The sequence below is a fragment of the Pinus tabuliformis genome, chromosome 4_1, assembly GCF_031772625.1.
Source record: "Pinus tabuliformis cultivar Carrire ecotype Pingquan chromosome 4_1, CPIR1, whole genome shotgun sequence".
In the NCBI taxonomy this organism is placed as follows: Eukaryota; Viridiplantae; Streptophyta; class Pinopsida; order Pinales; family Pinaceae; genus Pinus; species Pinus tabuliformis.
The window spans coordinates 103,827,212-103,852,532 of NC_142303.1; the positions used below are offsets into that span (position 1 = coordinate 103,827,212).

Sequence of the window (25,321 nt, forward strand, 5' to 3'; positions counted from 1 at the left end):
GATTCTGTAAATAATTTTTTTTAAACATAAAATTTTTTACAATTCATGTACAGAATGACAGAGAGGAAGATAATTTTTTTTAGCTTCCAACTTCATTAACCTTAAGAAAAGTTACCGAATGTGTAGAATACGAGAGTTCCTCCCTCACGAAATGAGAGAGCTAGCAGTTCAAGCGCTTAGAAAGGCTCTGAGTTAAAACAGAACTGAATATTTGATAAGAAAATATCTTTGAAGGGAGCATTTTGAATGCCTTCTATAAAACTAAGAACATCTTCTGGATCCTATGCAAAACTTGTAATGGATGTATAAATGTACCTTTGCAAAGGACACTTGGAGTGCATGCAGAGATGTCACATACAAAGTAGTAATAAATCACGACGTTTTACGTTGTGGGCCCATAAATTTACCATTTGTCTAACTCTTTGGGCCCACTACCCTACAACTTGTCTTGCATGCGATAGCTCAAATTGCAAGATGGACAACACAACAAAGCGATAGCTCAAACTGCAAGATGGACAACACAAAGAAGGCATGTTGAGTCACTCATCAAGGTGCATTTCTGTGAGAGACATGAAAAAGAAATAGGGGCCACATTAAATCCTGGCTTCTCCAGGATTAGCCAGACAGAATGTCAACACCTCGTGGGCTGCAGTTGCTCCTGCAGTGAGAACAATTCTATCTCTTTCAAGCTTCGCTTTTCTTCCTCCGACTTCTTCCATAAACATGGCAATTGCCTGCGTCAACCATTCAACATTTTCAGTAATATTTAATCCCATCCAAAGACACTTAAATAAATTACAGTTTTGGTATACAATATTCAAGTTGTTAGAGAACACGTCAAGTTTGTAAGTTACAGTTTTCAACCTTTGGAAGGCCATGGTAATCTCGATAAGGAGCTATTGGCTTAAAGCTTGACAAGCCCTCCTCGGCACAAATCGATGCCATTGGATGCGAAAGTAGCCAGTTTTCCAGCATGTCGAATGACAGCTTCAAGTAATATCATCCAATTCGAAGTACATTTAATTGCTTTCCAGCACAAATGTGAAAAATGATAGAATATGAATAAATATGTTATGTTGTCTACCTACCTCTCTGCCAAACTCATTTAGATGATTCCCGAAGGGTTCTTTACCAGATGGCAGGGATTAGCATCATACTCCTTCCAGCGGCCAAAATATGGAGAGTCTTCCCCATGGGATTTAGACGTTGCCAACCATGAAAGGCGCGCTACTTTTGTAGGTAAAGCACTCTCAAAATTTTCATATTAGTTTGCACAGGTAATTGTATTTCCTTGTATTACATCCATTTTAAGTTGAATTGCAATTTCATAGAAAATTATAATCTATTATTCACTACATTCACTGCATATTTGTTGGGAAAAAAACATTTTGCATATTTTGCAATGAAGCATCTATTATTCACTACAAATTTTGTAAGGAAAAAAAATTTGATGTAACTTTTTGTAGTCAACCAGAGTTCAAAGCCAATTTGATTTGTTCAGAATTTTGCACATGAAGTTAGTATTATCTTATCTTCGCAGGCAAAATGAAAGAAGTCTTTCTTTGGGCAGACACATCTCTATTGCTCGGCAACCTGATATTCCCTGTCAAGAGCTTTTATAAATTAACAACTAAGCACTGCACGCCAAAGAGTTTGTCCCCAAATCAGCATCTCACCAACAACAGCTCACCTTGTCCCTAAAACCCGTGAGTGTACCCAACCACTGAAAACGTAGAGAAAAACGTAGGAAAATATGAAAACGAGAAGTCGAGCTCTCTGTTGATGCCCAGGTTCAGTATTACCTTTGAGAAATACGGGGTATATGCTCCTTCCCACGAGCAGATGAGAGTTTAGTTTCCAAAAGCCCAAGTTATACCCACACGCCAGCTTACCAAATACTACTCACGCACTCCCAAGCGTTGGAACTCCTGTTGCCACTGCTTGTGCTGCACAATTTTCTTTCTATTGGTGCTTCTGCAATAACTATGGTCTTTCCTGAAACACCTAAAACCTAGCTTCCTGAAACACCTGAAACATTTGCTAACATGCGCGAGTGGATGAACAATGTGTTTGCTAACCTGAATCTACAATGTGTTTGCTAACCTGAATGAAGATAGAGGGCGGTGGAATGAAGAGATGTCGACAGCTGTAAACAATTGTGTCAGCGAACGATGACAAGTGTAAGGGTGCTGGGTTTATACAATGTCCACATGCCAATTTTGAAACTTAGGATAAATTAAGTGTAAGGGTGTTGGGTTTATGCAACGTCCACACGCCAATTTTGAAACTTAGGATAAATTAAGTTTCCCACACTAAAATAACATCGGGGCAAGTGATGCGGGCAATAAGAGGGTAAATAGAAAACTTTGGTTAAAATTTTCTTGCAGAGAAAGTGCCCAGCATAAACTTTGGTTAAAGAGTAATTAACCGGTACAAATTGATGGTCAACGCCTGAATTAATAGCGAGTCAACTACCGATCGAACGCTAAGAGTCCCTGCGCTACCATAGGTGGGGACTAATAAGGTTTTTGACTCTCTTAGTTAGTGTTTTTTGAACTACAACAAATTGATTGATTATCTGGTTTTCTTTCAAAGTTGAAAGAATGATAATATTTTAATTCATCATTTTTTCATGATTTTCACCCCCTTTTCTATCCGTATGAATTGATTCTTACTCTGAATAATCTTTCCACGGTTTTTCTTCACAATGGTAAAATACTCTCCTCTATAAGCACCAAATTAATGAAATGTTAACTATTTTGTAAAAATTATATTGACAAAATCAATTAAAAAAAACATAATCTTAAAAATTTACAAAGTGCCATATTCTTTTGTCAAGCTCTTGAAGATATATACAAACCAACAATGAAACACTATTTAAGTAAAGTGTGTCTAACATAACTAAAAATTATAAGAAGCAATAGAAATATTAACTTGTATGAGATTAAATAATGCATATAAAATATAGTAAGCCATTAGAAAGCATAATTTATAATATGAAATGCATATAAAATTTGAATACTTTCTTAAAGCTATATATATAACTTCACATATTTTTTTTTCATAATACTCCTTCAAAATATTTAGCTTATTAAATATAAACCAATTAAATTCTAAATAAAACAAAAAATAATGTTGCTTAAAGTTAGGTTAATTTATAGAAAAAAATTGTCAATACTATTATAAGTATTATCGTACTATATTAACACAAGAAAAAATATATCATTAATATTTTAGTGGTAAGCTTATGCGTGAGTACATACATGAAGATCATTTGAAAGTGTGAACTTTCCAATGAAATTTATACCACATTGATTTAGCTAGTATCTAGCTCAATGTCGCTTTAAATTGTTTTTTTTTTTTTTTAATGGGAGGGGCTAGTTCCCTTTAGAATTATCATGGGCCCTCTTTTTTTAGAAATCATCATATGGCCGAAGCCCGCAGATTTTTTACAATCTATATGGCCGAAGCTAGCAGAATTTTTTACGGCATAGCCGTTACAAATATCGTTCATAGCGTGGGGGGCATATGCGCCTCCGCAGGAATCGAACATGGCTGGGGGGTGCGAAAGCCATCCACCCCAGCCATTACATCATGCACGTCATGTGCCGCTTTAAATTGTTTTGTGATTCAAATCATACTCAATTAATATTTGTAAAATTAATATTGGTTAGTTGGATGTGGAATCACATATTAGTAATGAAAATTATGGCAAATTCAATTTCAAAATTAAATAATAATTTATTAATATTGCTGAAATTATTATATATAAGTGAGGATTTGAAACCATATATTTGTAACGATGTCGCAGATATTAAACTTTATTTATTGTGAATTCAATTTTAATATCAAACAAGTTATATAGCAGCAAGTACTTATTATTCAGTGTAAATATACTTCAATTAAAATAAAAGATTATGAAGATTATGTGAGGATCCATTCTAGGGTACTTTAACTAAAATTAAATTTATTTAATTTAAATACAATAAGAAGGGAAATAGCTTAGTTATACCTCAAGATTTATTTCATGACAATATATAATTGTTTTTTTTTTTACAACATATTAAACAAGTAAGAATTTCATTACAACAATTTACATAAGTAATCAATAAATGACAAAATACTTGTTCCAATAGCTTGGTTGAGATGCTCCCGACTTGGTTGGGATGCTTCTCTCGGCTATCCGACTAAATTTACCTCCCAGCTAACTACGAACGATTTCCTAGCCTAGGGAACCTCCACAGGTTCCCTAGCCCTCCGAGCCCAAGTACAACCAGTTGTACTATGTCCAAGTTAAACCAACACTCTCCCTTATCTTTCTCCACATTCCTTCCCCAAAACAAAATCATCCAAAACCAAAACCAAGACCCAGGATTCCCCTCTCTTCTCTAATCACCCTTCCCCTTTTATGTCTCTTCTTCCCATCCACCTCAGCCACCTATCATTAATGTCATGACTACCCCATCATCCTTTCATTTTAGTATCCTTGAATTTTCTTACCATATATTATTCAAAGTATATTTGAGAAGACATTTTGAGAATAAAATATGAATATTTAATTTAGAATTAAATTGGAGAAGACCATATTTTCTCCCAAGTAGATTTGAGAAGACACCTTGAGATATGGATATTCAATTTGGAAATTAATTGAAGAAGACCATATCTTCTCAAAACTAGATTTGAAAAGACACCTTGGGATATGGATATTTAATTTGGAAATAAATTGGGGAAGACCATACCTTCTCAAAACTAGATTTGAAAAGACACATTGGGATATGGATATTTAATTTGGAAATAAATTGGAGAAAATGTCCTATCCAAAATTAAATTTGAAAAGACATGTTAAGAATTGAATAATAACAATAATGAAAGTCATATTAGTAAAATAAAAATACAGTTTCACAAATGTAGGTATATACCAATATTTATTTATAACTATAAGTCAATATTTTCAGGTTAATTAAACACTAATAAAAATTAGCATGACTAAGATCAAGTAGGGCATTACATACACCCCTCCTTCAGAAAACTTCGTCCTAAAGTTAGAGTGAAAAAGATACAAGGAGTTCGAAAGAAGTTTGACAATAAGACATTAAAAAAGAGAGAGAGAGTTATAGTAGTAAAATTAAGTAAGTCAGACAATGATACAACTTCCCATCAAGAGTCTCCAACTAATCTATATCCTCCTATCCTTCCTAACCTATTTATGCTCCCACCCTATCCATTCTCTACTGCTATGTACTATGGAATCGGCTATACCAATCTAACCACTGATAAAACCAATATGGCAGAAACGTCCACTATATCGACCTAACTTCCCCAACAGGAAAATGGAAATCATCATCACACGTCTAGGGGATCATGTCCATCACTGCCCTCCCACGATTCCAGGTTCTGAGGTTACACGGTGGGAAATACCTCCACCCCTCCTCACAACTAGGGTCAACACCCTAATATGGACCACACCATAGTGTTGGTTGGATACTTGTCATCAAATAGTTCAGTCAGGTAGTCTTGTCACCTGCCATTTACATTTTACCCATGTCATAAGAGTGCATAGAACAATGCACATCATACCTTTCCTCATTAGATGTCTTGACCTTCCCCAATGGAAGAGTATATCTTGGTTATCATATAGTTCTTTCCAATCTGCAGGTTAGTTCTCATTCATGCATATATATAACAACAAAATATATATAGATAAGTGATCTTAAACATCATGTTATTAAGTCTAGTATCCACGTGTCAATTTTGTAGTTCATACTAGAAATAAATCTTACATTAGATAAATCATATCCACTTAATCCATACATGAAAAAACAATAACTTTGATAAGTCATGCACTAGATAAATCATAACCAAGTAAGTCATACATTAGGTCATACATCAAACATTTCAATCATCAATACCTAATCCATTTAATGATTTATATAAATAGTTTCACCCGTCCAACTAAATGCATCAATATTACATAGTGTCCATAAATAAATAACATGGAACTGCAAATAGAGCCTTAGCATAGGTATTTATCTAAGTCAAAATGGGCATCACAGATGCTCAAAAAGTGAGGGGTAGTCACGATGTATAGTCTTTGCATCCTCCCAAGTAGAAGATCCTGGGCTATACCTGTCCTACTGGACCTTAACCTTGTCCACCATGCAACATCTGAGCTATGGAACCCTACGGTCTAATATGCGTAATGGTTCAACCATTATGGTTCCCATGTCCGAGACCTGCAATTCCCTCCAATCTAGTTTGTGAGATTCATCAGAAAAATAATGTCGTAAAATAGATACATGAAAAACATCATGAGTTTTATGCAAATGGGGTGGCAATACAAGACGATAGGCAACTGTTCCAGTCTTCTCCTTGATCCTAAAAGGTCCTATAAACTGAGATGACAACTTCGTCCCTTTCCCAAACTGAATGGTGCTTTTTTTGGGTCGGATACGAATAAAATCTTGATCTCCTACTTCATAACTTCGATCAATCCTATGTGAATCAACATAAATTTTGTCTATCTTGTGCTTCCTTTAACCTTTTTCAAATATGTCTTACTTGTTCCTCCATTTATTGAACTAATTCCGGCCCAACTATTACTCAGTCCTCCAACTTTTTCCAACTCAATGGCGTCCTACATGGCCTCCCGTATAGAGCTTCATAAGGAGGCACCCCGATTGAACCATGGTAACTGTTATTATAGGAAAACTCTACCAATGGTAAGTACCTTTCCCACTAAGTATGATTATCCATGACGTACATTCTAAGCATGTCTTCCATAACCTGATTTACTCTTTCAGTCTGCCCATCTGTTTCTGGATGATATGTAGTGCTCAGGTTCAATTGAGTCCCTAGTGCTAACTGCAAACTTGTCCAAAACCTAGATGTAAATCGAGAGTCTCTATCAGAAATGATCTTTGTGGGTAACCCATGTAGTCGAATAACTTCACTTATAAAAACTCATGCCACATCAGTAACATCATAAGTGTCTCTTACTGGGATGAAATGGGCACTTTTGGTCAATTTATCAACTACAACCAATATAGCATTGTGCCTCTGTGAAGTGAGTGGCAAACCCACAACAAAATCCATAGAAATTACCTCCCATTTAGACATAGGGATGTCATGTGGTTGTAGGAGTCCTGCTGGATGGCAATGATCAGCCTTCACTCATTGACATTCAAGACATTTGGCGATAAACTAGACTATGTCATGCTTCATGCCTGCCCAAAAGAAGAGTTTCTTCATGTCCACATACATCTTCTTCACTCCAGGATGTGCACAATAGAGTGCTCTATGTGACTCTTCGAGGATGGTCCTTCTTATACCCCCTTCCTTAGGTATGTACATTCTCCCTTGAAATCTCAATAGTCCATCTGGTTGAAGGACATATCCCTCAAACTTTGATTCTATCTGCTTCCCACTCTTGAGTGTTGATATAACCTTTAGATACCAACTATATTCAAAGAGTTTCTCCAACACACGTTCTCACAAATCAACCCTCAAGGGTACTAGGGAGAAGGTTCGTGGCCTCCTTCTTAGTGCATCAGCCACCACATTCTCCTTTCCCTTAATGTATGAGACATCAAAATCATACTCACTCATGAATTCGCTCCACCGCCTTTGTCTAGCATTCAAATCCCTTTGAGTGAAGAGGTGCTTCAAGCTTTGATGATCTGTTCTTAACTCAAATCTTCTCCCAATGAAGTAGTGTCTCCATAGTTTCAAAGCTAACATCACACTGCTAACTCTAAGTCATGGGTAGTATACAACTATTCATGTTTCTTCAATTTTCTAGATGCGTAAGTTATTACTCCGCCTTCTTGCATCAATACTGCTCCCAATCCTTGCTTCGAAGCATCAGTGCAGATAGTGAAGTTTTTTCTATGTCTGGTACTTGAAGGATCGATGCACTAGTTAGTAACCTCTTTAGTTTAGTGAATGCAGTGTCACATTCATATGCCCATTCATATCTGACCCCTTTTCGCTGTAATGTGGTGATGGGTTTTGAAATCCTAGAAAACCCTTCCACAAACCTGCGATAATAACCTACCAGCCCAATAAAACTACGCACCTCATGAGCATTTTTCAGTACTCGCCAATTCATTATGGCCTTTACTTTTTCTGGGTCAACTGAAATCGTTGAAATGATGTGCCCAAGGTAATGAACTTTCTTTTGAAAGAAAGAACATTTTGACAATTTTCCATACAATTGATTTTCCCTTAGGCAAGTCAATACAACCCTTAGGTGCTTTTCATGCTCCTTTTGATTCTTGGAATACACAAGAATGTCGTCCAAAAAGACTTGCACAAATTGGTCCAAATACTTCCTAAACACACCATTCATGAGGCTCATGAATACTGCTGGTGCATTGGTCAAACCAAATAGAACAACTATGAACTCGTAGTGCCAAAACTGAGTTCGAAATGCAGTTTTTGAGATGTCACCTTCCTTAATCCTCAATTGGTGGTATCCATATTGTAGATCGATCTTTGAGAAAACCGTTGCTCCCTTCATTTGATCAAATAGGTAATCTATTCTATGTATCAGGTACCTATTCTTTATTGTGGCTCTATTCAAGTCCCTATAGTCTATGCATAGCCTTAAGGAGCCATCCTTATTCTTGACAAAAAGCACTGGTGCACCCCAAGGTGAAATATTAGGTGTGATAAATCCTAAGTCTAAAAGCTCTTTTAACTACATCTACAACTCACAAAGTTCTAGAGTTGTTCTCCTATAGGGTGTCTTAGATATTGGTTCTGCACCAGGTTTTAGTTCAATTGTGAAATCAATCTCCCTTACAGGAGGTAATCCAAGCAATTCCTTAGGAAAAACGTCCTTGAATTCTGACAAAATTGGGTGTTGATATAGGGAGGGTCCTTTCTGGTCACTTACAACCTCGACCACATATAGTTTGCAACCTTGTTGGAGGCAACGTTTTACCTTCATCATGTATATGAATTGTAGGGACACTCCTCTCTTGATTCCACAAATCTCAATTGGCCTACCTTCATCATATAAACAAATCACCTTCTTCTTGAAACAATCTACCAAAACTCGATGAGCTTCTAGCCATCCCATTCCAATAATTACATCGTACGCCCCCAATGTTGTGACGTATGCCTTCAAATTAGTTATACACACCATGAGGTTTACCTCACATTGGTTAACACTAGGTCCTACTGCTTTTTTTATCGCAAAAGCCATCTCAACTTACTTAAAATCATCGTGCTCAAAGGCTGACAACCCACATTTTTCTAATGCAATTGGTGAAATGAAACTATCTGTAGCACCTGAATCAAACAAAATTTTAACTTTTAATTTGTTTATCATCCATGAGGTTTCTACCACAACAGATTGGTGTTCAACTTGTTGGTTATCAACTGCTGCATAGATTCGATGGTGGCTACTTGCTCCACCCATTGGTGCTTTTCCTTCTCTACAGTTGTTACCAGTTTGTAACTCAGGATAGTCACGGTAGTAATGAGGTACCCCGCATCCCCAACAATTGATGCGTGGTAGACTTCAAACAGGCTATTGTGGAATTCTTTGGAAAGATTTCCTTCCCTTGAGACCCCTGCCCCTACTTGTTGCTCCTCACGTATGACCTTGATTTTCACGCGTCCTTGAAGCTGCGAGTTAAGCTGCACTAGTAACCATTGAAATCCCCACTTTCGGTGCTCTGGGTACAACCCTGTTTCCATATGGCAGTGGCCTCAAACTTCCTCCCTTGGGGAAGGTACGAGGGGCCTTACCCATAAACCTTGGTTATTGTGGAAAAATGGTTTTGTTTCCACCTTTTAAGTATAATTTCTCTTCAACATAATGGGCATGTTCAATAGCTTTTGCGACTGAGGATGGTTTCCACATCTGCACCATTGCCCTAATTCTAGGGTTCAATCCGTAAATGAGACGATCTGCTTGACGCTGATCAGTGTCCATGCAGGAGACATACTTGACCAATTCCATGAATCTAATCTCATAGTCCTCTACCATTCAGTTTCCCTGTATCAAAGCATGGAAGGCTCCTACTTGTTGTTCTTCATAATATGCTGGTAGGTACTTTTTCCTGAATCTCTCATCAAATAACTCCCAGGTAACTGTGTCCGGAGTGAGGTGTAGTTGACGCTCTAAGTTACCCCACCAATTCAGAGCACTATCTCTCAATTGGAATATTGCTATTTTAGCTTTTGAATTGGAAGTATAGTATCTTAGTGTGAAGCACCTTCTCATTCCTTCTAACTAGGCTTCTGCTCATTCACTGGCACAACCTCCAGCAAACTCTGGGAGCTTAATATTTTGGAGTTCCCTAGTAATGTCCTCGATTGGAAGTCCTCTATCAGCGTCTCTTGATCCCTCGATATTGCCCAACCCTGATAGAGTGTGCTACACTTCCACTTCAATTGTTTAGCACCCTCTTAAAGTCTCATTAATTGCTTCTGTGGAACGCAAGATGAGAGCTACCTCCAACGATGGCAATGGGTTATTTGTAGGAGGTCCTTGGGATGATCCCCCTCGACCTCGATTTCCCCATGTCTTCACCATTTTGAAATGTTCAATTATCTGTTCCAAACGAGACTTATTAATGCTACTTATGACTTATCAATTCTTACTCAACTCACACATGTTTTTCAAAATGATAGGTGTAAGTTTTCATTTTTTTATGTTTGTAAACGAGCATTACTAATACCAAGAAAATTCTCATGGATCTACTAAATCCTCTTCCATTGCTTAGTAAGGGAGCACTATGATACATTACTAGTTAGTCACCCTTAGATGCCTTCCTAACATCAATTTACTTTTTGGTAACCTTAATTAATAGTAATAAAATATAGTATTAATTAAATATTAATATGGGTCTATTAGATAGCTTGAAGCTGAAACAAGCCAAGATGGGAATGTACCCGAACATGGAGTGATTGAGAGTAGATGCTGAGACTAGAGAATAAAATTTGAGCTTAAACGAACTTAGATTATGAGGGAAACTCAATTGCAGACTACTTGATCTCTTTCAAGTAAAATTACTAAGGAAGAGTCACTAATATATCTCAGGCCTCTAGAAGCGATAATGTATTTGTAGACAAGGAGTGTATATACAGGGTTCAGGTCAATGGATAGCCTGAAGTGCAGTAGTGAACCCAGAAAGTATGTATCTATTGTTTGAATCATCCAAAAGGAAAAATAGCACGAAAAATGCTATTGGATACATAGATATCTTATGCAAGAATCTACCCATGAGGTGGTTGTTAAATTTATACTAGTAAAGAATTTTAGTATGCTGAAGCAAGTGCATAGGGCCTATAAAGTCTCGAAGAGTTGAAACCAAGGCTCTAATACCATATGTGAGGATCCATCCTAGGGTCCTTTAACTAAAACTAAATTTATTTAATTTAAACACAATAAGAAGGGAAATAGCTTATTTATAGCTCAAGATTTATTTCATGACAATATAGAATTGATTTTTTTATTTTTCTTTACAACATATTAAACAAGTAAGAATTTCATTACAACAATTTACATAAGTAATCAATAAATGGAAAAATACATGTTCTAATAGCTTAGTTGAGATGGTCCCGACTTATTTGGGATGCTCCTCTCGGTTACCCAACTGAATTGACCTCCCAGCCAACTAGAAATGATTTCCTATCCCTAGGAACCTCCACATGTTCCCTAGCCCTCCGAGCCCAAGTCCAACCAACTGTACTATGTCCAAGTTAAACCAAAACTCTCCCTTCTCTTTCTCCACATTCCTTCCCCAAAAAAAAATCACTGAAAACGAAAACCAAGACCAAGGATTCCCCCCTCTCCTCTCATCATCCTTCCCCTTTTATGTCACTTCCTCCCATCCACCTCAACCACCTATCATTAATGTTATGACTACCCCCTCATCCTTTCATTTTAGTATCCTTGACTTTTCTTACCATATATTATTAAAAATATATTTGAGAAAACATTTTGGGAATAAAATAGGGATATTGATCTGATATTCACCCTATGAGTGCCATCAATTAAAGATTTATTAAACTAAAGGTATTACAGACTCATGTGTTGGTGTGTGTTCTGTGTTATTGAAACAACGGATCGATTAGATTTCCAATACACAGACAAATAAAATGGAGAGACAACAGAGAAATACAGTAAGCAACACAAAGACACAAACAATTTTAATAGGGAGTTCACCTTATTCTCCAGGGCTACGTCTCCGGTCCAGCTTCAGTGGTGGCCTTGTTTTATTGCGTCTTTGAGTAGGGAAATTAAAATACAGGGACTCAATATGAGTTCTCCTGAAGCAGTTTTGCTTGGCAGGGTGGTTCTTGGATTCCCCAAGCCACTTGGAGTACACAGACTCTTCTTCTTCCTACTAGCTCTGTGACCTCTTGGTCTACAGTGGAAAGAGCCAAATGTGCTGCTCAGTCCAGACAGATTCCACTATGGGAAGGCTTAAATCTTCAAGCTCTTTGGTGCTCGATGCTGCCTGTGGTCAGCTCAGCCCTTTGTCTCTTTCGCTTGGCTTTACTATTCTCTGTCTTTAGTCGTCCTCTCAGGGTTCACTGTTCACTGCCTCTCTTGGTCGCTTGGACTCTTCTCAATTCTGACTCCAAATGAACTCTAACTCATTCGACTATCTCTATTCATGGCTTTAGCCATTCGATCCCTATGCCTGTTTGGTTCCTCTTCCGCCTGTGTCGATTCAACTTCTGCAGCTGCGCTTGGAGTTCCCTACGTTCGACGTCATCATGAACGCTCAGGGAGTGGCCACTTGTCCTCCTCTAAACGGTGCCAGCATGCTTTTTCAGTTCGTTTCTTTAGTTATGCCGTGGATGTGTTCTTCCTCCACCGTGGCGGTTAAACGGATTCCAAATCCCTTTAGAACGCGGCTTAATTCCCTGTCGATTCCGCTTCTTTCCATCGGGTGCAATCTCAGTCATCCGATCTGGGCCCTCCAGATCTGACGCCATACGCACGTTTCGCGCGGTTGACTTGCTCGACCGATAGTGTGCGATCAACGACAGTTTTCTCTCACCTCCGCCTGCCACGCATCGATCGGTGTATGGAATCGCTCTGCTCCTGTCCAAAACCTCTTACCATTTAAGGGCACCCCGATCAATACCGTTGGTTTTCTAGTGCGCGGGTCCCACCTTCATACGTTAGCATTTTTTGCTTTTTCCGCCCGTGGTTTCCTGGCTCCCGATGTGACTGAGTGCTCGGGCTCCCCCTTTAGGGCCCTGTTTGCCTAGCGATGCGTGATTAGCGCTAATCACGCATCAAAAACCTCTTCCTTTTCCCATTCCAGGGCTCCCAGGGGCTACTTTGGCCTCTTGCGCAGTCTCCATGGGCCTCGGTCAACGCGCTTTGACCGAGGTCCTCGTCGTTCCATGTCGGCTGCCATTGCCACTGGTTCAGGGTGTTTTTGATACTGTTTTGGATTTCCTTAGAGATTTGTTCGACCTGATTTAGTCATGGTTCTTGATAGTCTTTCTATGGATCCAATTTGGATCACGACCTCCCTACTAAAAAAGCTTTTAGACCACCAAAAGTTGGTTTTCAAGCATCGACTAAGTGAGGATACTATTTCTTCACTTGTCCAATCTCAATCCACTTTACGCTGCTCAGCTTTGAACCTTTGAGCCCAATCCTAAGGTGCTCAACATCTCCCCTACGCGTTGTCCTCATCTTCCTATCCAACACAGTGTCTTCCTGTAATTCATTGAGGTATTCAGGTAGCAGGTCATCAACAGAAGGAAATTGACTTTGCTCTTCAGGGTCCTCAATCATTGAAGGTTCAAACAATCTCAAGCAGTCTGCATTTACGACTGAGTAGATGTGCATGTAAGCTGGTAGATCAAGGCGAAACACATTTTCACCAATTTTCTCAAGTATTCTAAAAGGTCCATACCTGATAGGCTTTAGCTTTTTACCTTCTCCTTGCATCCTGTCCTTATTGATATACAGCCAGACTTGGTCTCCAACTTGAAAACTATGCTCCATCCGATGTTTATCATGCCTAACCTTGTACTTGGCCTGGCTCTTTTCCAGTTGTTCCTGTACTTCCTGATGGATCTCCTGGATCTGTTCAATGAACCTGGTTGCCTTGTCCACATCACTGTGTCCATCAACCATGGTGTCTTTACCAAAGACAAAATCCAAAGGATACCTTGGTGTGAAACCAAAGCAGGTCTCAAAAGGAGATCTCTGTGTAGAAGAGTGTTTGGATCTGTTGTAAGCATGCTGCACATAACACAAGTGTTCATCCCAAAGCTTAGGATGTTTACTGCAATAACCTCTCAGTAATTGATCATAGTCCTGTTTACTACTTCTGTCTGGCCATCTGTTTGTGGATGAAAAGTTGTGCTTTTCTTTAACTTGGTGTCCATCAGCTCCCACAGATTAGACCAAAACTTCCCCACAAATCGGGTGTCTCGATCAGATACAATGGAAGTGGGTAATCCAAAATGAACCCATACATGTTCAAAGAACAATTTTGCAGTCTATTCAGCTGTGATCTGTTTGCTACAAGGTATCAAAATACACATTTTGCTGAACCTATCCACAACAACATATAGATAGTCATGACCTTTCCCAGATTTAGGCAGTCCTCCAACAAAATCCATGGAAACACTTTCCCAAGGGTGAGAATGAACTGGCAATGGAGTGTACAAGCCTAGTTTTCTATTGCTGGGCTTGCTTTTAGCACACATGGCACACCCTCTTACATATCTAGAAACTGTCTCATTCATTTTCGGCCAATAGAAAAATCTTTGCAGCTGTGCAACTGTTTTGCTTACTCCAAAGTGACCTGATATAAGAGAAGTATGTGCTTCCCTAATTATCTTTACTCTATGTGATAGTCCAATTCTTCCACTCTTTTGCCTTGACTCAAAGTTGCATATACATCTTTAAAATCCATATCCTGAGCATATTGTTCTATGTAGCTTTCATGTAGTACATAATTATGCTTAAGTATGGTAGATGCATTTATAATGGGTCTAGATAACATGTCTGTAACCTTGTTATGTATGCCCTTTTTATATTTGATGACTAAGTGAAACTGTTGTAGACAACCCATCCATCTCTAATGTCTTGATTGTTGCAACTTAGTTTGGGAGTGTAGATATTGAAGTGGTTGATGATCAGTATGTATTACTGTCTCTTTGCCCATTAAATAATGTTTCCACTTTTTCACACTCTGAACTAATGCATACAATTCTTTATCATATGTAGGATAGTTAACTACTGCAGGATTAAAAGTCTCAGAATGATAACATATGGGTTTGTTGTGCTGTGTCAACACTGCTTCCATGGCATAGTCACTGGCATCAGTTTGGACCTCAAATGGTCTTTGTAAATCTGGAAGTACTAGCACAGGTGCTGTACTTATTTTCTCTTTCAAGGTGTCGAAGGATTTCTGATGTTTGCCTCCCCACTGAAACACCTTATTCAATCCTATTAAAGCATGTAAGGGAGCTGCAATGGAGGAGAATTTAGAAATGAACTTCCTCCAATATTGTGCTGCTCCTAGGAAGCTTCTCACTTTTGTAGCAAACCTGGGTTTAGGCTAGTTCACAATGACTGCCACTTTAGAGGGATCTATTTTCAATTCACCTCCCCCTACTATATGACCCAAGTAGTTTAGAGATGTTTTGCCAAATTCACATTTTGAGAGTTTAACATAAAGTTTTTCTCTTTTCAAAACATCTAATATTTGCTTAACATGCTTTAAATGTTCTTCGCACGTTTTACTAAAAATCAGAATGTCATCCAGATACACAATAACAAAATCATCAAGAAAAGGTCTGAGCACATCATTCATTAATCTCATGAAAGTAGCAGGAGCATTAGTTAAGCCAAAAGGCATAATCAACCATTCATACAATCCCTGGTTCGTTTTGAAAGCAGTCTTCCATGCATCTTACTCTGCAACTCTGACCTAATGGTATCCACTGTGCAAATCTAGTTTGGTGAAATAAACAACTTCTTTTAATTGATCTAAAAGATCATCTATGCGAGGAAGGGGATAACAATTTTTTATTGTTATCTTATTCATTGCTCGGTAATCAATGCACATTCTCCACGAGCCATCTTTCTTTCTCACCAAAATGATTGGTGACCCACATGGTGATGTGCTAGGCCTGATGAAGCCCTTCTCGAGCAACTCCTGCACCCGATTCTTGATTTCAGCATTCTCTAAAGCAAACAACCTGTACATCCCAATGTTAGGCAATGGAACATCTTGCTGCAAAATAATATCATGTACTATTCCCTTTTTGGGTGGCAGACCTTTAGATTCTTGAAACAAGACATCATACTCTAAAACAACCTTTTCTATATTATCTTGTTGTTCAACATTACAGCCCTCAAATACATTGGTTTTATCAGGTTTCTTTTCCTTTACAACCATCAGTAAGAATTGTTTGCATGAATTAATCATTCTTTTAATCTGTCATGAGTTTATGAGAGTATAATTATTCTTGAGCTTATGAGCTCTTACAAATCATTCAATTCCATCTTTAACCAGTAGATACTTGTTCTCAACTCTATAGAAAATAGCCCTTCTATCATACAAGTAAGGACTTCCTAAAACAATTCCACATATATCCAAAAGAATTATGTCTAACTCAACCTCATCTACAAATGCTGACCCAAAAGAAAACTTGAGTTTGCACTGTCTAGTCACTTGTAGTTGTGCTTTATCATTCAACCATCCTAATGGGTATGGTTTCTTGTGAGGTGTAGTTGCTAATCCCAATTTCTTTACAATTGCTTTAGAAATCAAATTTACTTGAGAGCCACTGTCAAACAAAGTATCAATCTTTTGATTTTTGGAAATAAATTGAATATGGAAAAGCTCATGTCTTTTTCTCTCATTTTCTTCATCAATAACAGATTGAGCAGAATTACTAGTAAATGCTTCAGAATTCTTACCTCTGTTAGGCCCCTATACTACTAGTGTAACCCCTTATTGTTATTAGTATAACCCACTTATTATATTGATATACCCATGTAGTGCCCATATTGTTACTATTGTGCCCCATAGAAGCCCACTATTGTTATTATTGTGCCCTTACATTATTATTGTTATGTCGGCTCTAATTATGTTATGACCCCTTAGACTCCTATATATAGAAAGGAGGTCTTTTCATTTGTATCATCCAAGAATTGTTCATTTATGTAATGTAAAGGAGGTTGCCCCCTCAAAGAGGCTGAATTCTAAGGCGTTGATCTATCTTTTCTTGAGCTGGTTTCATAACGACCTCTTATACCTGTGGCTGTTATAGTTGTTTCATCTCCTGAGTCTGACCCCAAATCTCTCTGAATAGTTGCAGCTATCTTCTTCTGCTTGCCCTCGGACTTCTTAGGTCTCAGCTCTGGATGCAGAATCCAACAATGCTCATCATCATGCCCCTCCTTTTTACAGTGAGTGCATGAATCTTTGGCTTTTTGTGCAGTGTTAGCCTTCCTTGCCTTCTATTTCTATTTTCTTTTCTCCTTGCTCTTGCTTACAGTGGGTTGGGATGGTCCCCCAAATTTTGGATTGCCGTTCTTTCCTCTAGCCTCTAGATGAGTAGCTTGTACAGATACCTCATCTATACTAGTGGGATTAAACATGAGGATGGTATGCCTCATGTAGCTGTGTAGACCACCAATGTACTTCAAAAGAGTCTCTGGTGAGTCTAGTGAGATACCCAATGTTAATGCTCTCTTTCTGAACTATTGAGTATACCCTTGTACACTTTGCCCCTTCAACTGCTAAAGAGTTTTCCAACTCATCATGGCCTGCTGCATGTAGGCCAATGGATAGAACTGTATTTGATTGCAGAAACGAAGTCACTCCAGACAAAGATGGTCTTACCATGGATTTTCATATCAGCTTGGGTTCTACCTTCCCACCAAACCAAGGCAGTGCATCCTAGGCGTAGGCTTGCCAGCTAAATCTTACTCTTGTCTGAGTTTATGTTCTGTACCCTGCAATACACATCAATTTGTCTAATCCAATTGTCCAATTTTTCAGCATTTAGCTCTCCATCATATATGGGCAAATCAAATTTAACATCTAACTTAATCAAAGATGTTTTCTTATTATGTACAGGGCTATTAGTAGGTGTGACAAAGTTTTCCTCTTTCCCCTTTCCTTTGGAGTTGTCATGGAAGTGAGACTCATCATCTTCTTTCTCTTGCTTAGAGCCTGATGCATCTTCCACCTTTTGCTTTCTAAAGTCTCTATACATTTCTTCAACCATAGACTTTATAGCTAGGAAACTCTCTATGAATTGAGGGTCTGGCCCCATAGAACTTTCTTCTGACATGGTCTTTCGAGGATAGACTCTCCCAATTTCAGGATTAGTTTCCACCAACTCTCCTTCTCCTAATTTGAGCTTTGATCTTGTGAGCATTCACAGCTATACCAACACAAGCTTGTCTAACCTTACAGCCTTGAGCTCTGATACCACTTGATTTGATATTCACCCTATGAGTGCCATCAGTTAAAGATTTATTAAACTAAAGGTATTACAGACTCATGTGCTGGTGTGTGTTCTGTGTTATTGAAACAACGGATCGATCAGATTGCCAATACACAGACAAATAAAATGGAGAGACAACAGAGAAATACAGTAAGCAACACAAAGACACAAACAATTTTAATAAGGAGTTCACCCTATTCTCTAGGGCTACGTCTCCGGTCCAGCTTCAGTGGTTGTCTTTGAGCAGAGAAATTAGAATACAGGGACTCAATATGAGTTCTCCTGAAGCAAATTTTTCCTGGCAGGGTGGTTCTTGGATTCCCCAAGCCACTTGGAGTACATAGACTCTTCTTCTTCCTACCAGCTCTGTTGTTGGAGTTAATGCTTACATTCCATATTTAAGAAGTTGGTTTGTGATGGTTGAGAAATTCTCTCAAGCTCTCTATCTAATTTAGGAATAAGTTGGATCTCAGAAACTCTATTTAATAGAGTAATCTGAATGTAAATCTGTGTGTGAGTGTATTTGCACATACACCATTTGTGCATAATATATGATTGAGCTTCTGTAATTGTGTTATTTTAACTATTTTTATCTTGGTATCAGAGCTAGATCTGAACCTGTGTTGCGAGGAGGTGCATCTGGATGTTAACCTAGGCCATGTTCTGCTCATATAAATTCTTAATTCCCTCTGTGGCGTTTGAAACTGGGCGTTTCTCTGTTATGGGGTTACCTTAGTGTCAAGAAAGTCTACCCAGAATATTACAAGGGCTCGGTCATATGGGTTTGACGGCATGAAGGAATTGGTGCCCGACCAAACCTCGTCTATGTATTGGAGAATGATGAGAGATTCGCAGACAAGCTTACCGTTGTGGATGAGGACGGGTACTTTCTTATGAATCGGATTCATTTGCAGCAACAGCTCAGACTTAGAGGCGAAATTATCTTCCTGGGATTCATATCTCACATTTTTCTCTTCCAGTCCGATCAAAACTCGAATAGCAAAGGGACTGGGCCATTGGCTCAACACCTTCACCTGCTCTTCTCCTTCGCCCATTCTCGGCACCTGAAAACAATATGGAAATTACAGGAAGCAGGCAAGTATGAATGAATGACTAAATGCCCTTGCGTGCTTGCAGAAATTCTGTTGGATTACCCAGTATTCTGAGTATCTATCAGCGATCTCATCAACCATCAGCAATCTCCTGAGTGGTGCTGTTTTTGGCCTTCAACATCTTGACTAAAAAAAAAAGGTATTATCTTTTATCATGGAGTTTATGGTGTTAGACAAATTCAGTGGTTTGAATTTTCCCTCGTGGAAAGTAAAAATACAACTGCAATTAATGAATAAAAATTTGTGGGGAATAGTGAATGGTTCAGAAGCAGCACCTACAGATGCCAAAGAGTTATTTGAATGGAAAAATAGAGATGACAAAGCTAAGTCTATTATTGGACTTGGTCTTTCTGATTCACAATTACATCATGTAGATCTTACTAAAACATCAAAGGAAATATGGGAACATTTGGCTCAATTGTTTGGTGTAAAATCTACAAATGCAAAATTTTCCCTAAAGCTGCAATTATTTAGTCTGAAAATGAATGAGGAGACATCTATGTCCAGTCATATAAATAATTTAATGTCTCTTTTAAGACAATTAAGTGAAGCTGGGACTAAGGTGGAGGATGAAGATGCTAAAGTTGTATTATTAAATAGTCTTCCTTCAAGTTATAGTAATGTTGTTTTCACTTTGAGTCAAATATCTACACAAACATTGCAAGAGACAATTGCAGCACTTCTGGGGGAGGAAAAGCGACTGAAACCAGAGGATGCCGAAGAGAACTCTCATGTAGAAAATGCCTTGTGGACAAAGTCAAGGATGAGAAAGAAAAATGCAAACAAAGGTGACATTGAATGCTACTATTGCAAGAAAATTGGGCATACATCGTGGAATTGCAGAAGTCGTGCTAGTGATGTGTTAAAAGGGAAAGAATCAGCAAATATAACCACAGATGAATACCAATGGAATTCTGATGATGAAGAGAGTGAACCTATTAAACTCTTTTAAAAATAACCAGCAGTTCAACTATGTGTCTGATGCCAGTACTTAAAGATCAAGTAGCAGTAAGGCTCAATATGGATGGTTGTCCAGATAGTATGGCAGTTGTGGATCTAGGGAAGGATCCCTCATTAGTGGTAGACATGGAAGTGGTTTCCTAATGAGGTTATGCGACAGATTGGGATGCTGTCCAGTAATTGACTTTGGGAGGTCCTTGATTCGGGAGTTGAGGAAGGGAACTCGGGAATCCAACTTGCCAACTACACCTTTCCGAGGGTTATGAGGCAACTTGATGGAGCATCTACTGATAAGCTTGATTATTTTGTTATTTTCATGTAATGTAATCATTAAGGGGGGATGTTGTAGTTAATGCTTACATTCCATATCTAAGAAGTTGGTTTGTGATGGTTGAGAAATTCTCTCAACCTCTCTATCTAATTTAGGAATAAGTTGGATCTCAGAAACTCTATTTAATAGAGTAATTTGAATGTAAATCTGTGTGTGAGTGTCTTTGCACATACACCATTTGTGCATAATATATGATTGAGTTTCTGTAATTGTGTTATTTTAACTATTTTTATCTTCTGTGACCTCTTGGTCTACAGTGGAAAGAGCCAAATGTGCTGCTTAGTCTGGACAGATTCCTCTATGGGAAGGCTTGAATCTTCAAGCTCTATGGTGCTTGACGCTGCCTGTGGTTAGCTCGACCCGCTGTCTCTTCTACTTGGCTTTACTGTTCTCTGTGTTCAGTCCTCCTTTCAGGGTTCACTATTCACTGTCTCTCTTGGTCGCTTAGACTCTTCTCAATTCTGACTCCAAATGAAATCTAACTCATTCGACTGTCTCTGTTCATGGCTTTAGCCATTCGATCCCTATGCTCGTTCAGTTCCTCTTCCGCTTATGTCGATTCACCTTCTGCAGCTACGCTTGGTGTTCCCTGCATTTGGCGTCATCATGAACGCTCAAGGAGTGGTCACTTGTCCTCCTCTAAACGGCACCAGCATGCTTCATCAGTTCGTTTCTTTAGTTACGCCATGGATGCGTTCTTCCTCCACCGTGTCGGTCAAACAGATTCCAAATCCCTTTAGAACGTGACTTAATTCCCTATCGATCCTGCTTCTTTCCATCGGGTGCAATCTCAGCCGTCCGATCTGGGCCCTCCAGATCCGATGCCATACTCACGTTTCGCGCGGTTGACTTTCTCGACCAATAGTGCGCGATCAACAGTGGTTTTCTCTCACCTCCGCCTGCCACGCGTCGATCGGTGTATGGAATCACTCTGCTCCTGTCCAAAACCTCTTACCGTTTAAGGGCACCCCGATCAATACCGCTGGTTTTCTAGTGCGCGGGTCCCACCTTCGTACGTTAGCGTTTTTCAGTTTTTCCGCCCGCGGTTTCCTGGCTCCCGATGTGACTGAGTGCTCAGGCTCCCCCTTCAGGGCCCTGTTCGTGCATCAAAAACCTCTTCCTTTTCCCATTCTGGGGCTCCCAGGGGCTACTTTGGCCTCCTGCGTAGTCTCCATGGGCCTTGGTCAACGCGCTTTGACCGAGGTCCTTGTCGTTCCACGTCGGATGCCATTGCCACTGGTTCAGGGTGTTTTTGATACCGTTTTGGATTTCCTTATAGATTTGTTCGACCTGATTCAGTCATGGTTCTTGACAGTCTTTCTATGGATCCAATTCAGATAAGATATTTAATTTAGAACTAAATTGGAGAAGACCATATCTTCTCCCAAGTAGATTTGAGAAGAAACCTTGGGATATGGATATTTAATTTGGAAATTAATTGGAGAAGACCATATCTTTTCAAAACTAGATTTGAAAAGACACCTTGGGATATGGATATTTAATTTGGAAATAAATTGGAGGAGATCATAATAAAATCTCCTCATATTGGATTTAATTTTTGTTATTATATAAAAATTAAGTAATTTTTTAATGGTTATTAAATATGTAAATTTAACACGTAACATATTTTTCAAATTTTATATTCCATGTTGTAATTTGTGCATTTTCTTTCACTGTAATATTTTATATGTATGTTTTCTATTTATTTATTTATTTTTGGATATATTTTTGAATTAATTTTGTCTAAATTCTAGTAATAATTTGTTGAAGTTGTATATTTAAGCTATATAGTTTTTACCATTCAAAATTTTCAATTTTTTTGGAGTTAAATTTATTTATACATTAAAAACGCAATTTAATTAACTAAAAATTATAAATAAATTATCATACCATCAAAAATTGTGTTACCAAATTTCTATATATAAATAGAATAGAGACGCAGTGTTTGCCGCCAATCTCTAGGTGCCTAAAAGGAATTTTTTATCATTTTATCATTCTATGAATAATTTTTGAGATTGGTAAATCGAAGAGTTATTGTCGTTTTTGTGTTCTGGATCTTACTCAGAATAGAGACTGTGTTTTCCGGCAATCACCATCGATCAAGACGTTTTGCGTGTAAAGATTGGAATTTGCCAATTCTGGAGTTTACAATTCAATTTGGGCAAGACCAACAATAAACGTATGCTAAGGGTTTCTTGCAGATTAAACGGCTTACTGAGACTCTGCGGCTGGGTTCTAGATCTAATCTTCTGCGACTAGATCTAGATCTAGATCTAATATTTTGTCTTATTTCTTTGCGGCTGGGTTCTAGATCTAATCTTCTGCGGCTAGATCTAGATCTAATCTTCTGCCTTATTTCTCTGCGGCTGGGTCTTGGCTTCCACGCTGTGTTTTCGACACTCTCTGTTGTCTCACGCTGTGGGGTTATCAAAGGCAACAACCAATTTCATAAACGAACCACCTGTTGCAGCTAGATCTAGATCTATGGCTCCCAGCTTCATGAAAATAGTTGTTGGCTCAATTCCATCCGCTTCTGGAGGGAAAGCTCCTGCCCATATTGTCAGTGAAGCCCCGGCTCCCACTGTCCAGGTGGTCCAGGCCTCACTCGATGAGGCTTTGAAGTTTTCTGAAAGTGCCCTAATCTGCTAGTTCAATGGTTTTTGGCCGCAGCTGATAGCTCTCCACAATTGGATCTCGAAGGTATGGAACCCTGTCATTTTTTATGAAATTAATATCTACCCCTATGCTAGGGGTTTCTTTATAGTAGACTTTGAAAATCCTGAAAGTAGACAATGTATTCTAGATTCCGACCCTTGGTTTTGGGAAAAATCAGGCCTATTCATGAAGCCATGGAACCCATCATTCGATCCCTCAATAACAGTCATAACCTCAGCACTAGTTCGGGTGAGATTGCCAAGCCTACCCTTGCATCTATGGAATCTCTCCTCGCTAAAAGCCATTGGAAATGCAATTGGGAAATTTTATTGTAGGTGTCCAGAAACAAAGGAATATGATAGAACCACCTATGCATGCATATGTGTGGAAATGGACTTCAGCGCTGGATTCCCAGCTGAAATAAACCTAACAAGTAAAGACTACGTGTGGAACCAGAAACTCAATTATGAAAGTGTCCTCTTCAGATGTCGATCCTGCTTTGAGACCGACCATCTAGCCAAAAATTGCCCAAAAGCCTCCGAGAAAAATTCTGCTAGAAAAAACCACCCCAGATCTACATGGTGGGAAGGAGAACAAAAAGAACACTACACTGTCATCAAAGAAGAATACTCTAGAGAAAACTCTGAATCACAAGAAATCGGGCAAGAAAGAAACAACTCTCAAGACAAGCAGGGAGAAAGCCCCACCCAACAACAAAAAAATGAACTCGACAACCCCTCAAGCATCAACAGTTATGAGGATTCGAATACCGTACAAAATAAATCTTCATTTAACAGCAAAGCAAATCTCCTAGACCAAACTTCTTCTCTGACTATCTTCAAAAGGACGAACACAATAGATCGCGAAGCTAAGACACCAATGTCCCAAGAACTAGAAGAGATGAAGGAGATGCAAGATAAAGGAAGTTGGAAGACCGTAGAGAAAAAAAAGAAAGCTACAACACCAATCTCGCCAAGAAAGACGAGGAGCCAGATAATTAAAAACTAAGAAAATTATAGGTCCGATAGACCAATTTGGTCTCAGTGGACATAATCATCATCATCATCATCAAAGGTTGTGTTACCACATTTCTATTAAAAAATAAAATAAAAAAATTAGATTATATTTTTGTCTTTTCATTAAATTCAATTTTCTAATAATTAAATTAACTTAAATTGCATATGTTTGGGAGAAATAGATATTCCACAGTTTTGAAAATTTTAAAAACATAAACATTATATCATTTATAAATCTATTATTACATAGGATTACATTATTATTTCAACATAAATGTAAGTAAAATGTGGTACATTATTTTACTCCACCAAATATATATGTGAAACAATCTCTTTGAGGTTGTTTACATTGTATGTACTATGGATATTAGAGTAGTACAATGTAAATGAATGAATCTCTAAAAAAGATAAGCTAGTAGTTGTATTTGTCTTTCTTTTAAGCAAAGAGATCTATTTGTCTTTCTTTTAAGGAAGAGATCTAGATGATGGTTGGTTTGTCAATGTTAGTATTTGAAATTACCCTAATATGTCAAAATGACAATTTCAGGCCTTTGACCATGGCAGTAGGAATTGTAGAGTTGGAAAATCCACTATAATATAGGGTATATTTTTAAGTGCAATTTATTTAAATTTAGTTAATAAACATATAAAAACATGATACTTATAATAAACTCTATAAAATCATAACATTTCATAATTTTATGTTTAGAATTAGTGAATAAAAATATAAAAACATAATACTTAATATATATATATATATAGAGAGAGATATATATATATATATA

At 38.2% G+C, this 25,321-nt stretch overlaps 1 protein-coding gene across 1 annotated transcript; it reads right to left on the reverse strand.

Moving 5' to 3' along the window:
- Window positions 1-415: 415 nt before the first annotated feature.
- Window positions 416-983, reverse strand: LOC149174432 (1-aminocyclopropane-1-carboxylate synthase 2-like). The gene is made up of 2 exons (XM_089422596.1): window positions 865-983; window positions 416-734 (listed from the first exon to the last, which is right to left on the reverse strand). The coding sequence occupies exons 1-2, from the start codon at window positions 973-975 to the stop codon at window positions 594-596; spliced, it is 252 nt and encodes an 83-aa protein (XP_089278722.1). The 5' UTR covers window positions 976-983; the 3' UTR covers window positions 416-593.
- Window positions 984-25,321: the final 24,338 nt, after the last annotated feature.

Coding starts and splice junctions, on each gene's coding strand:
- LOC149174432 (XM_089422596.1), bottom strand. CDS start 975: ATGCTGGAAAACTGGCTACTTTCGCATCCAATGGCATCGATTTGTGCC. Junction 735..864: donor ATTACCATGGCCTTCCAAAG/GTTGAAAACTGT, acceptor TGGTTGACGCAG/GCAATTGCCATGTTTATGGA.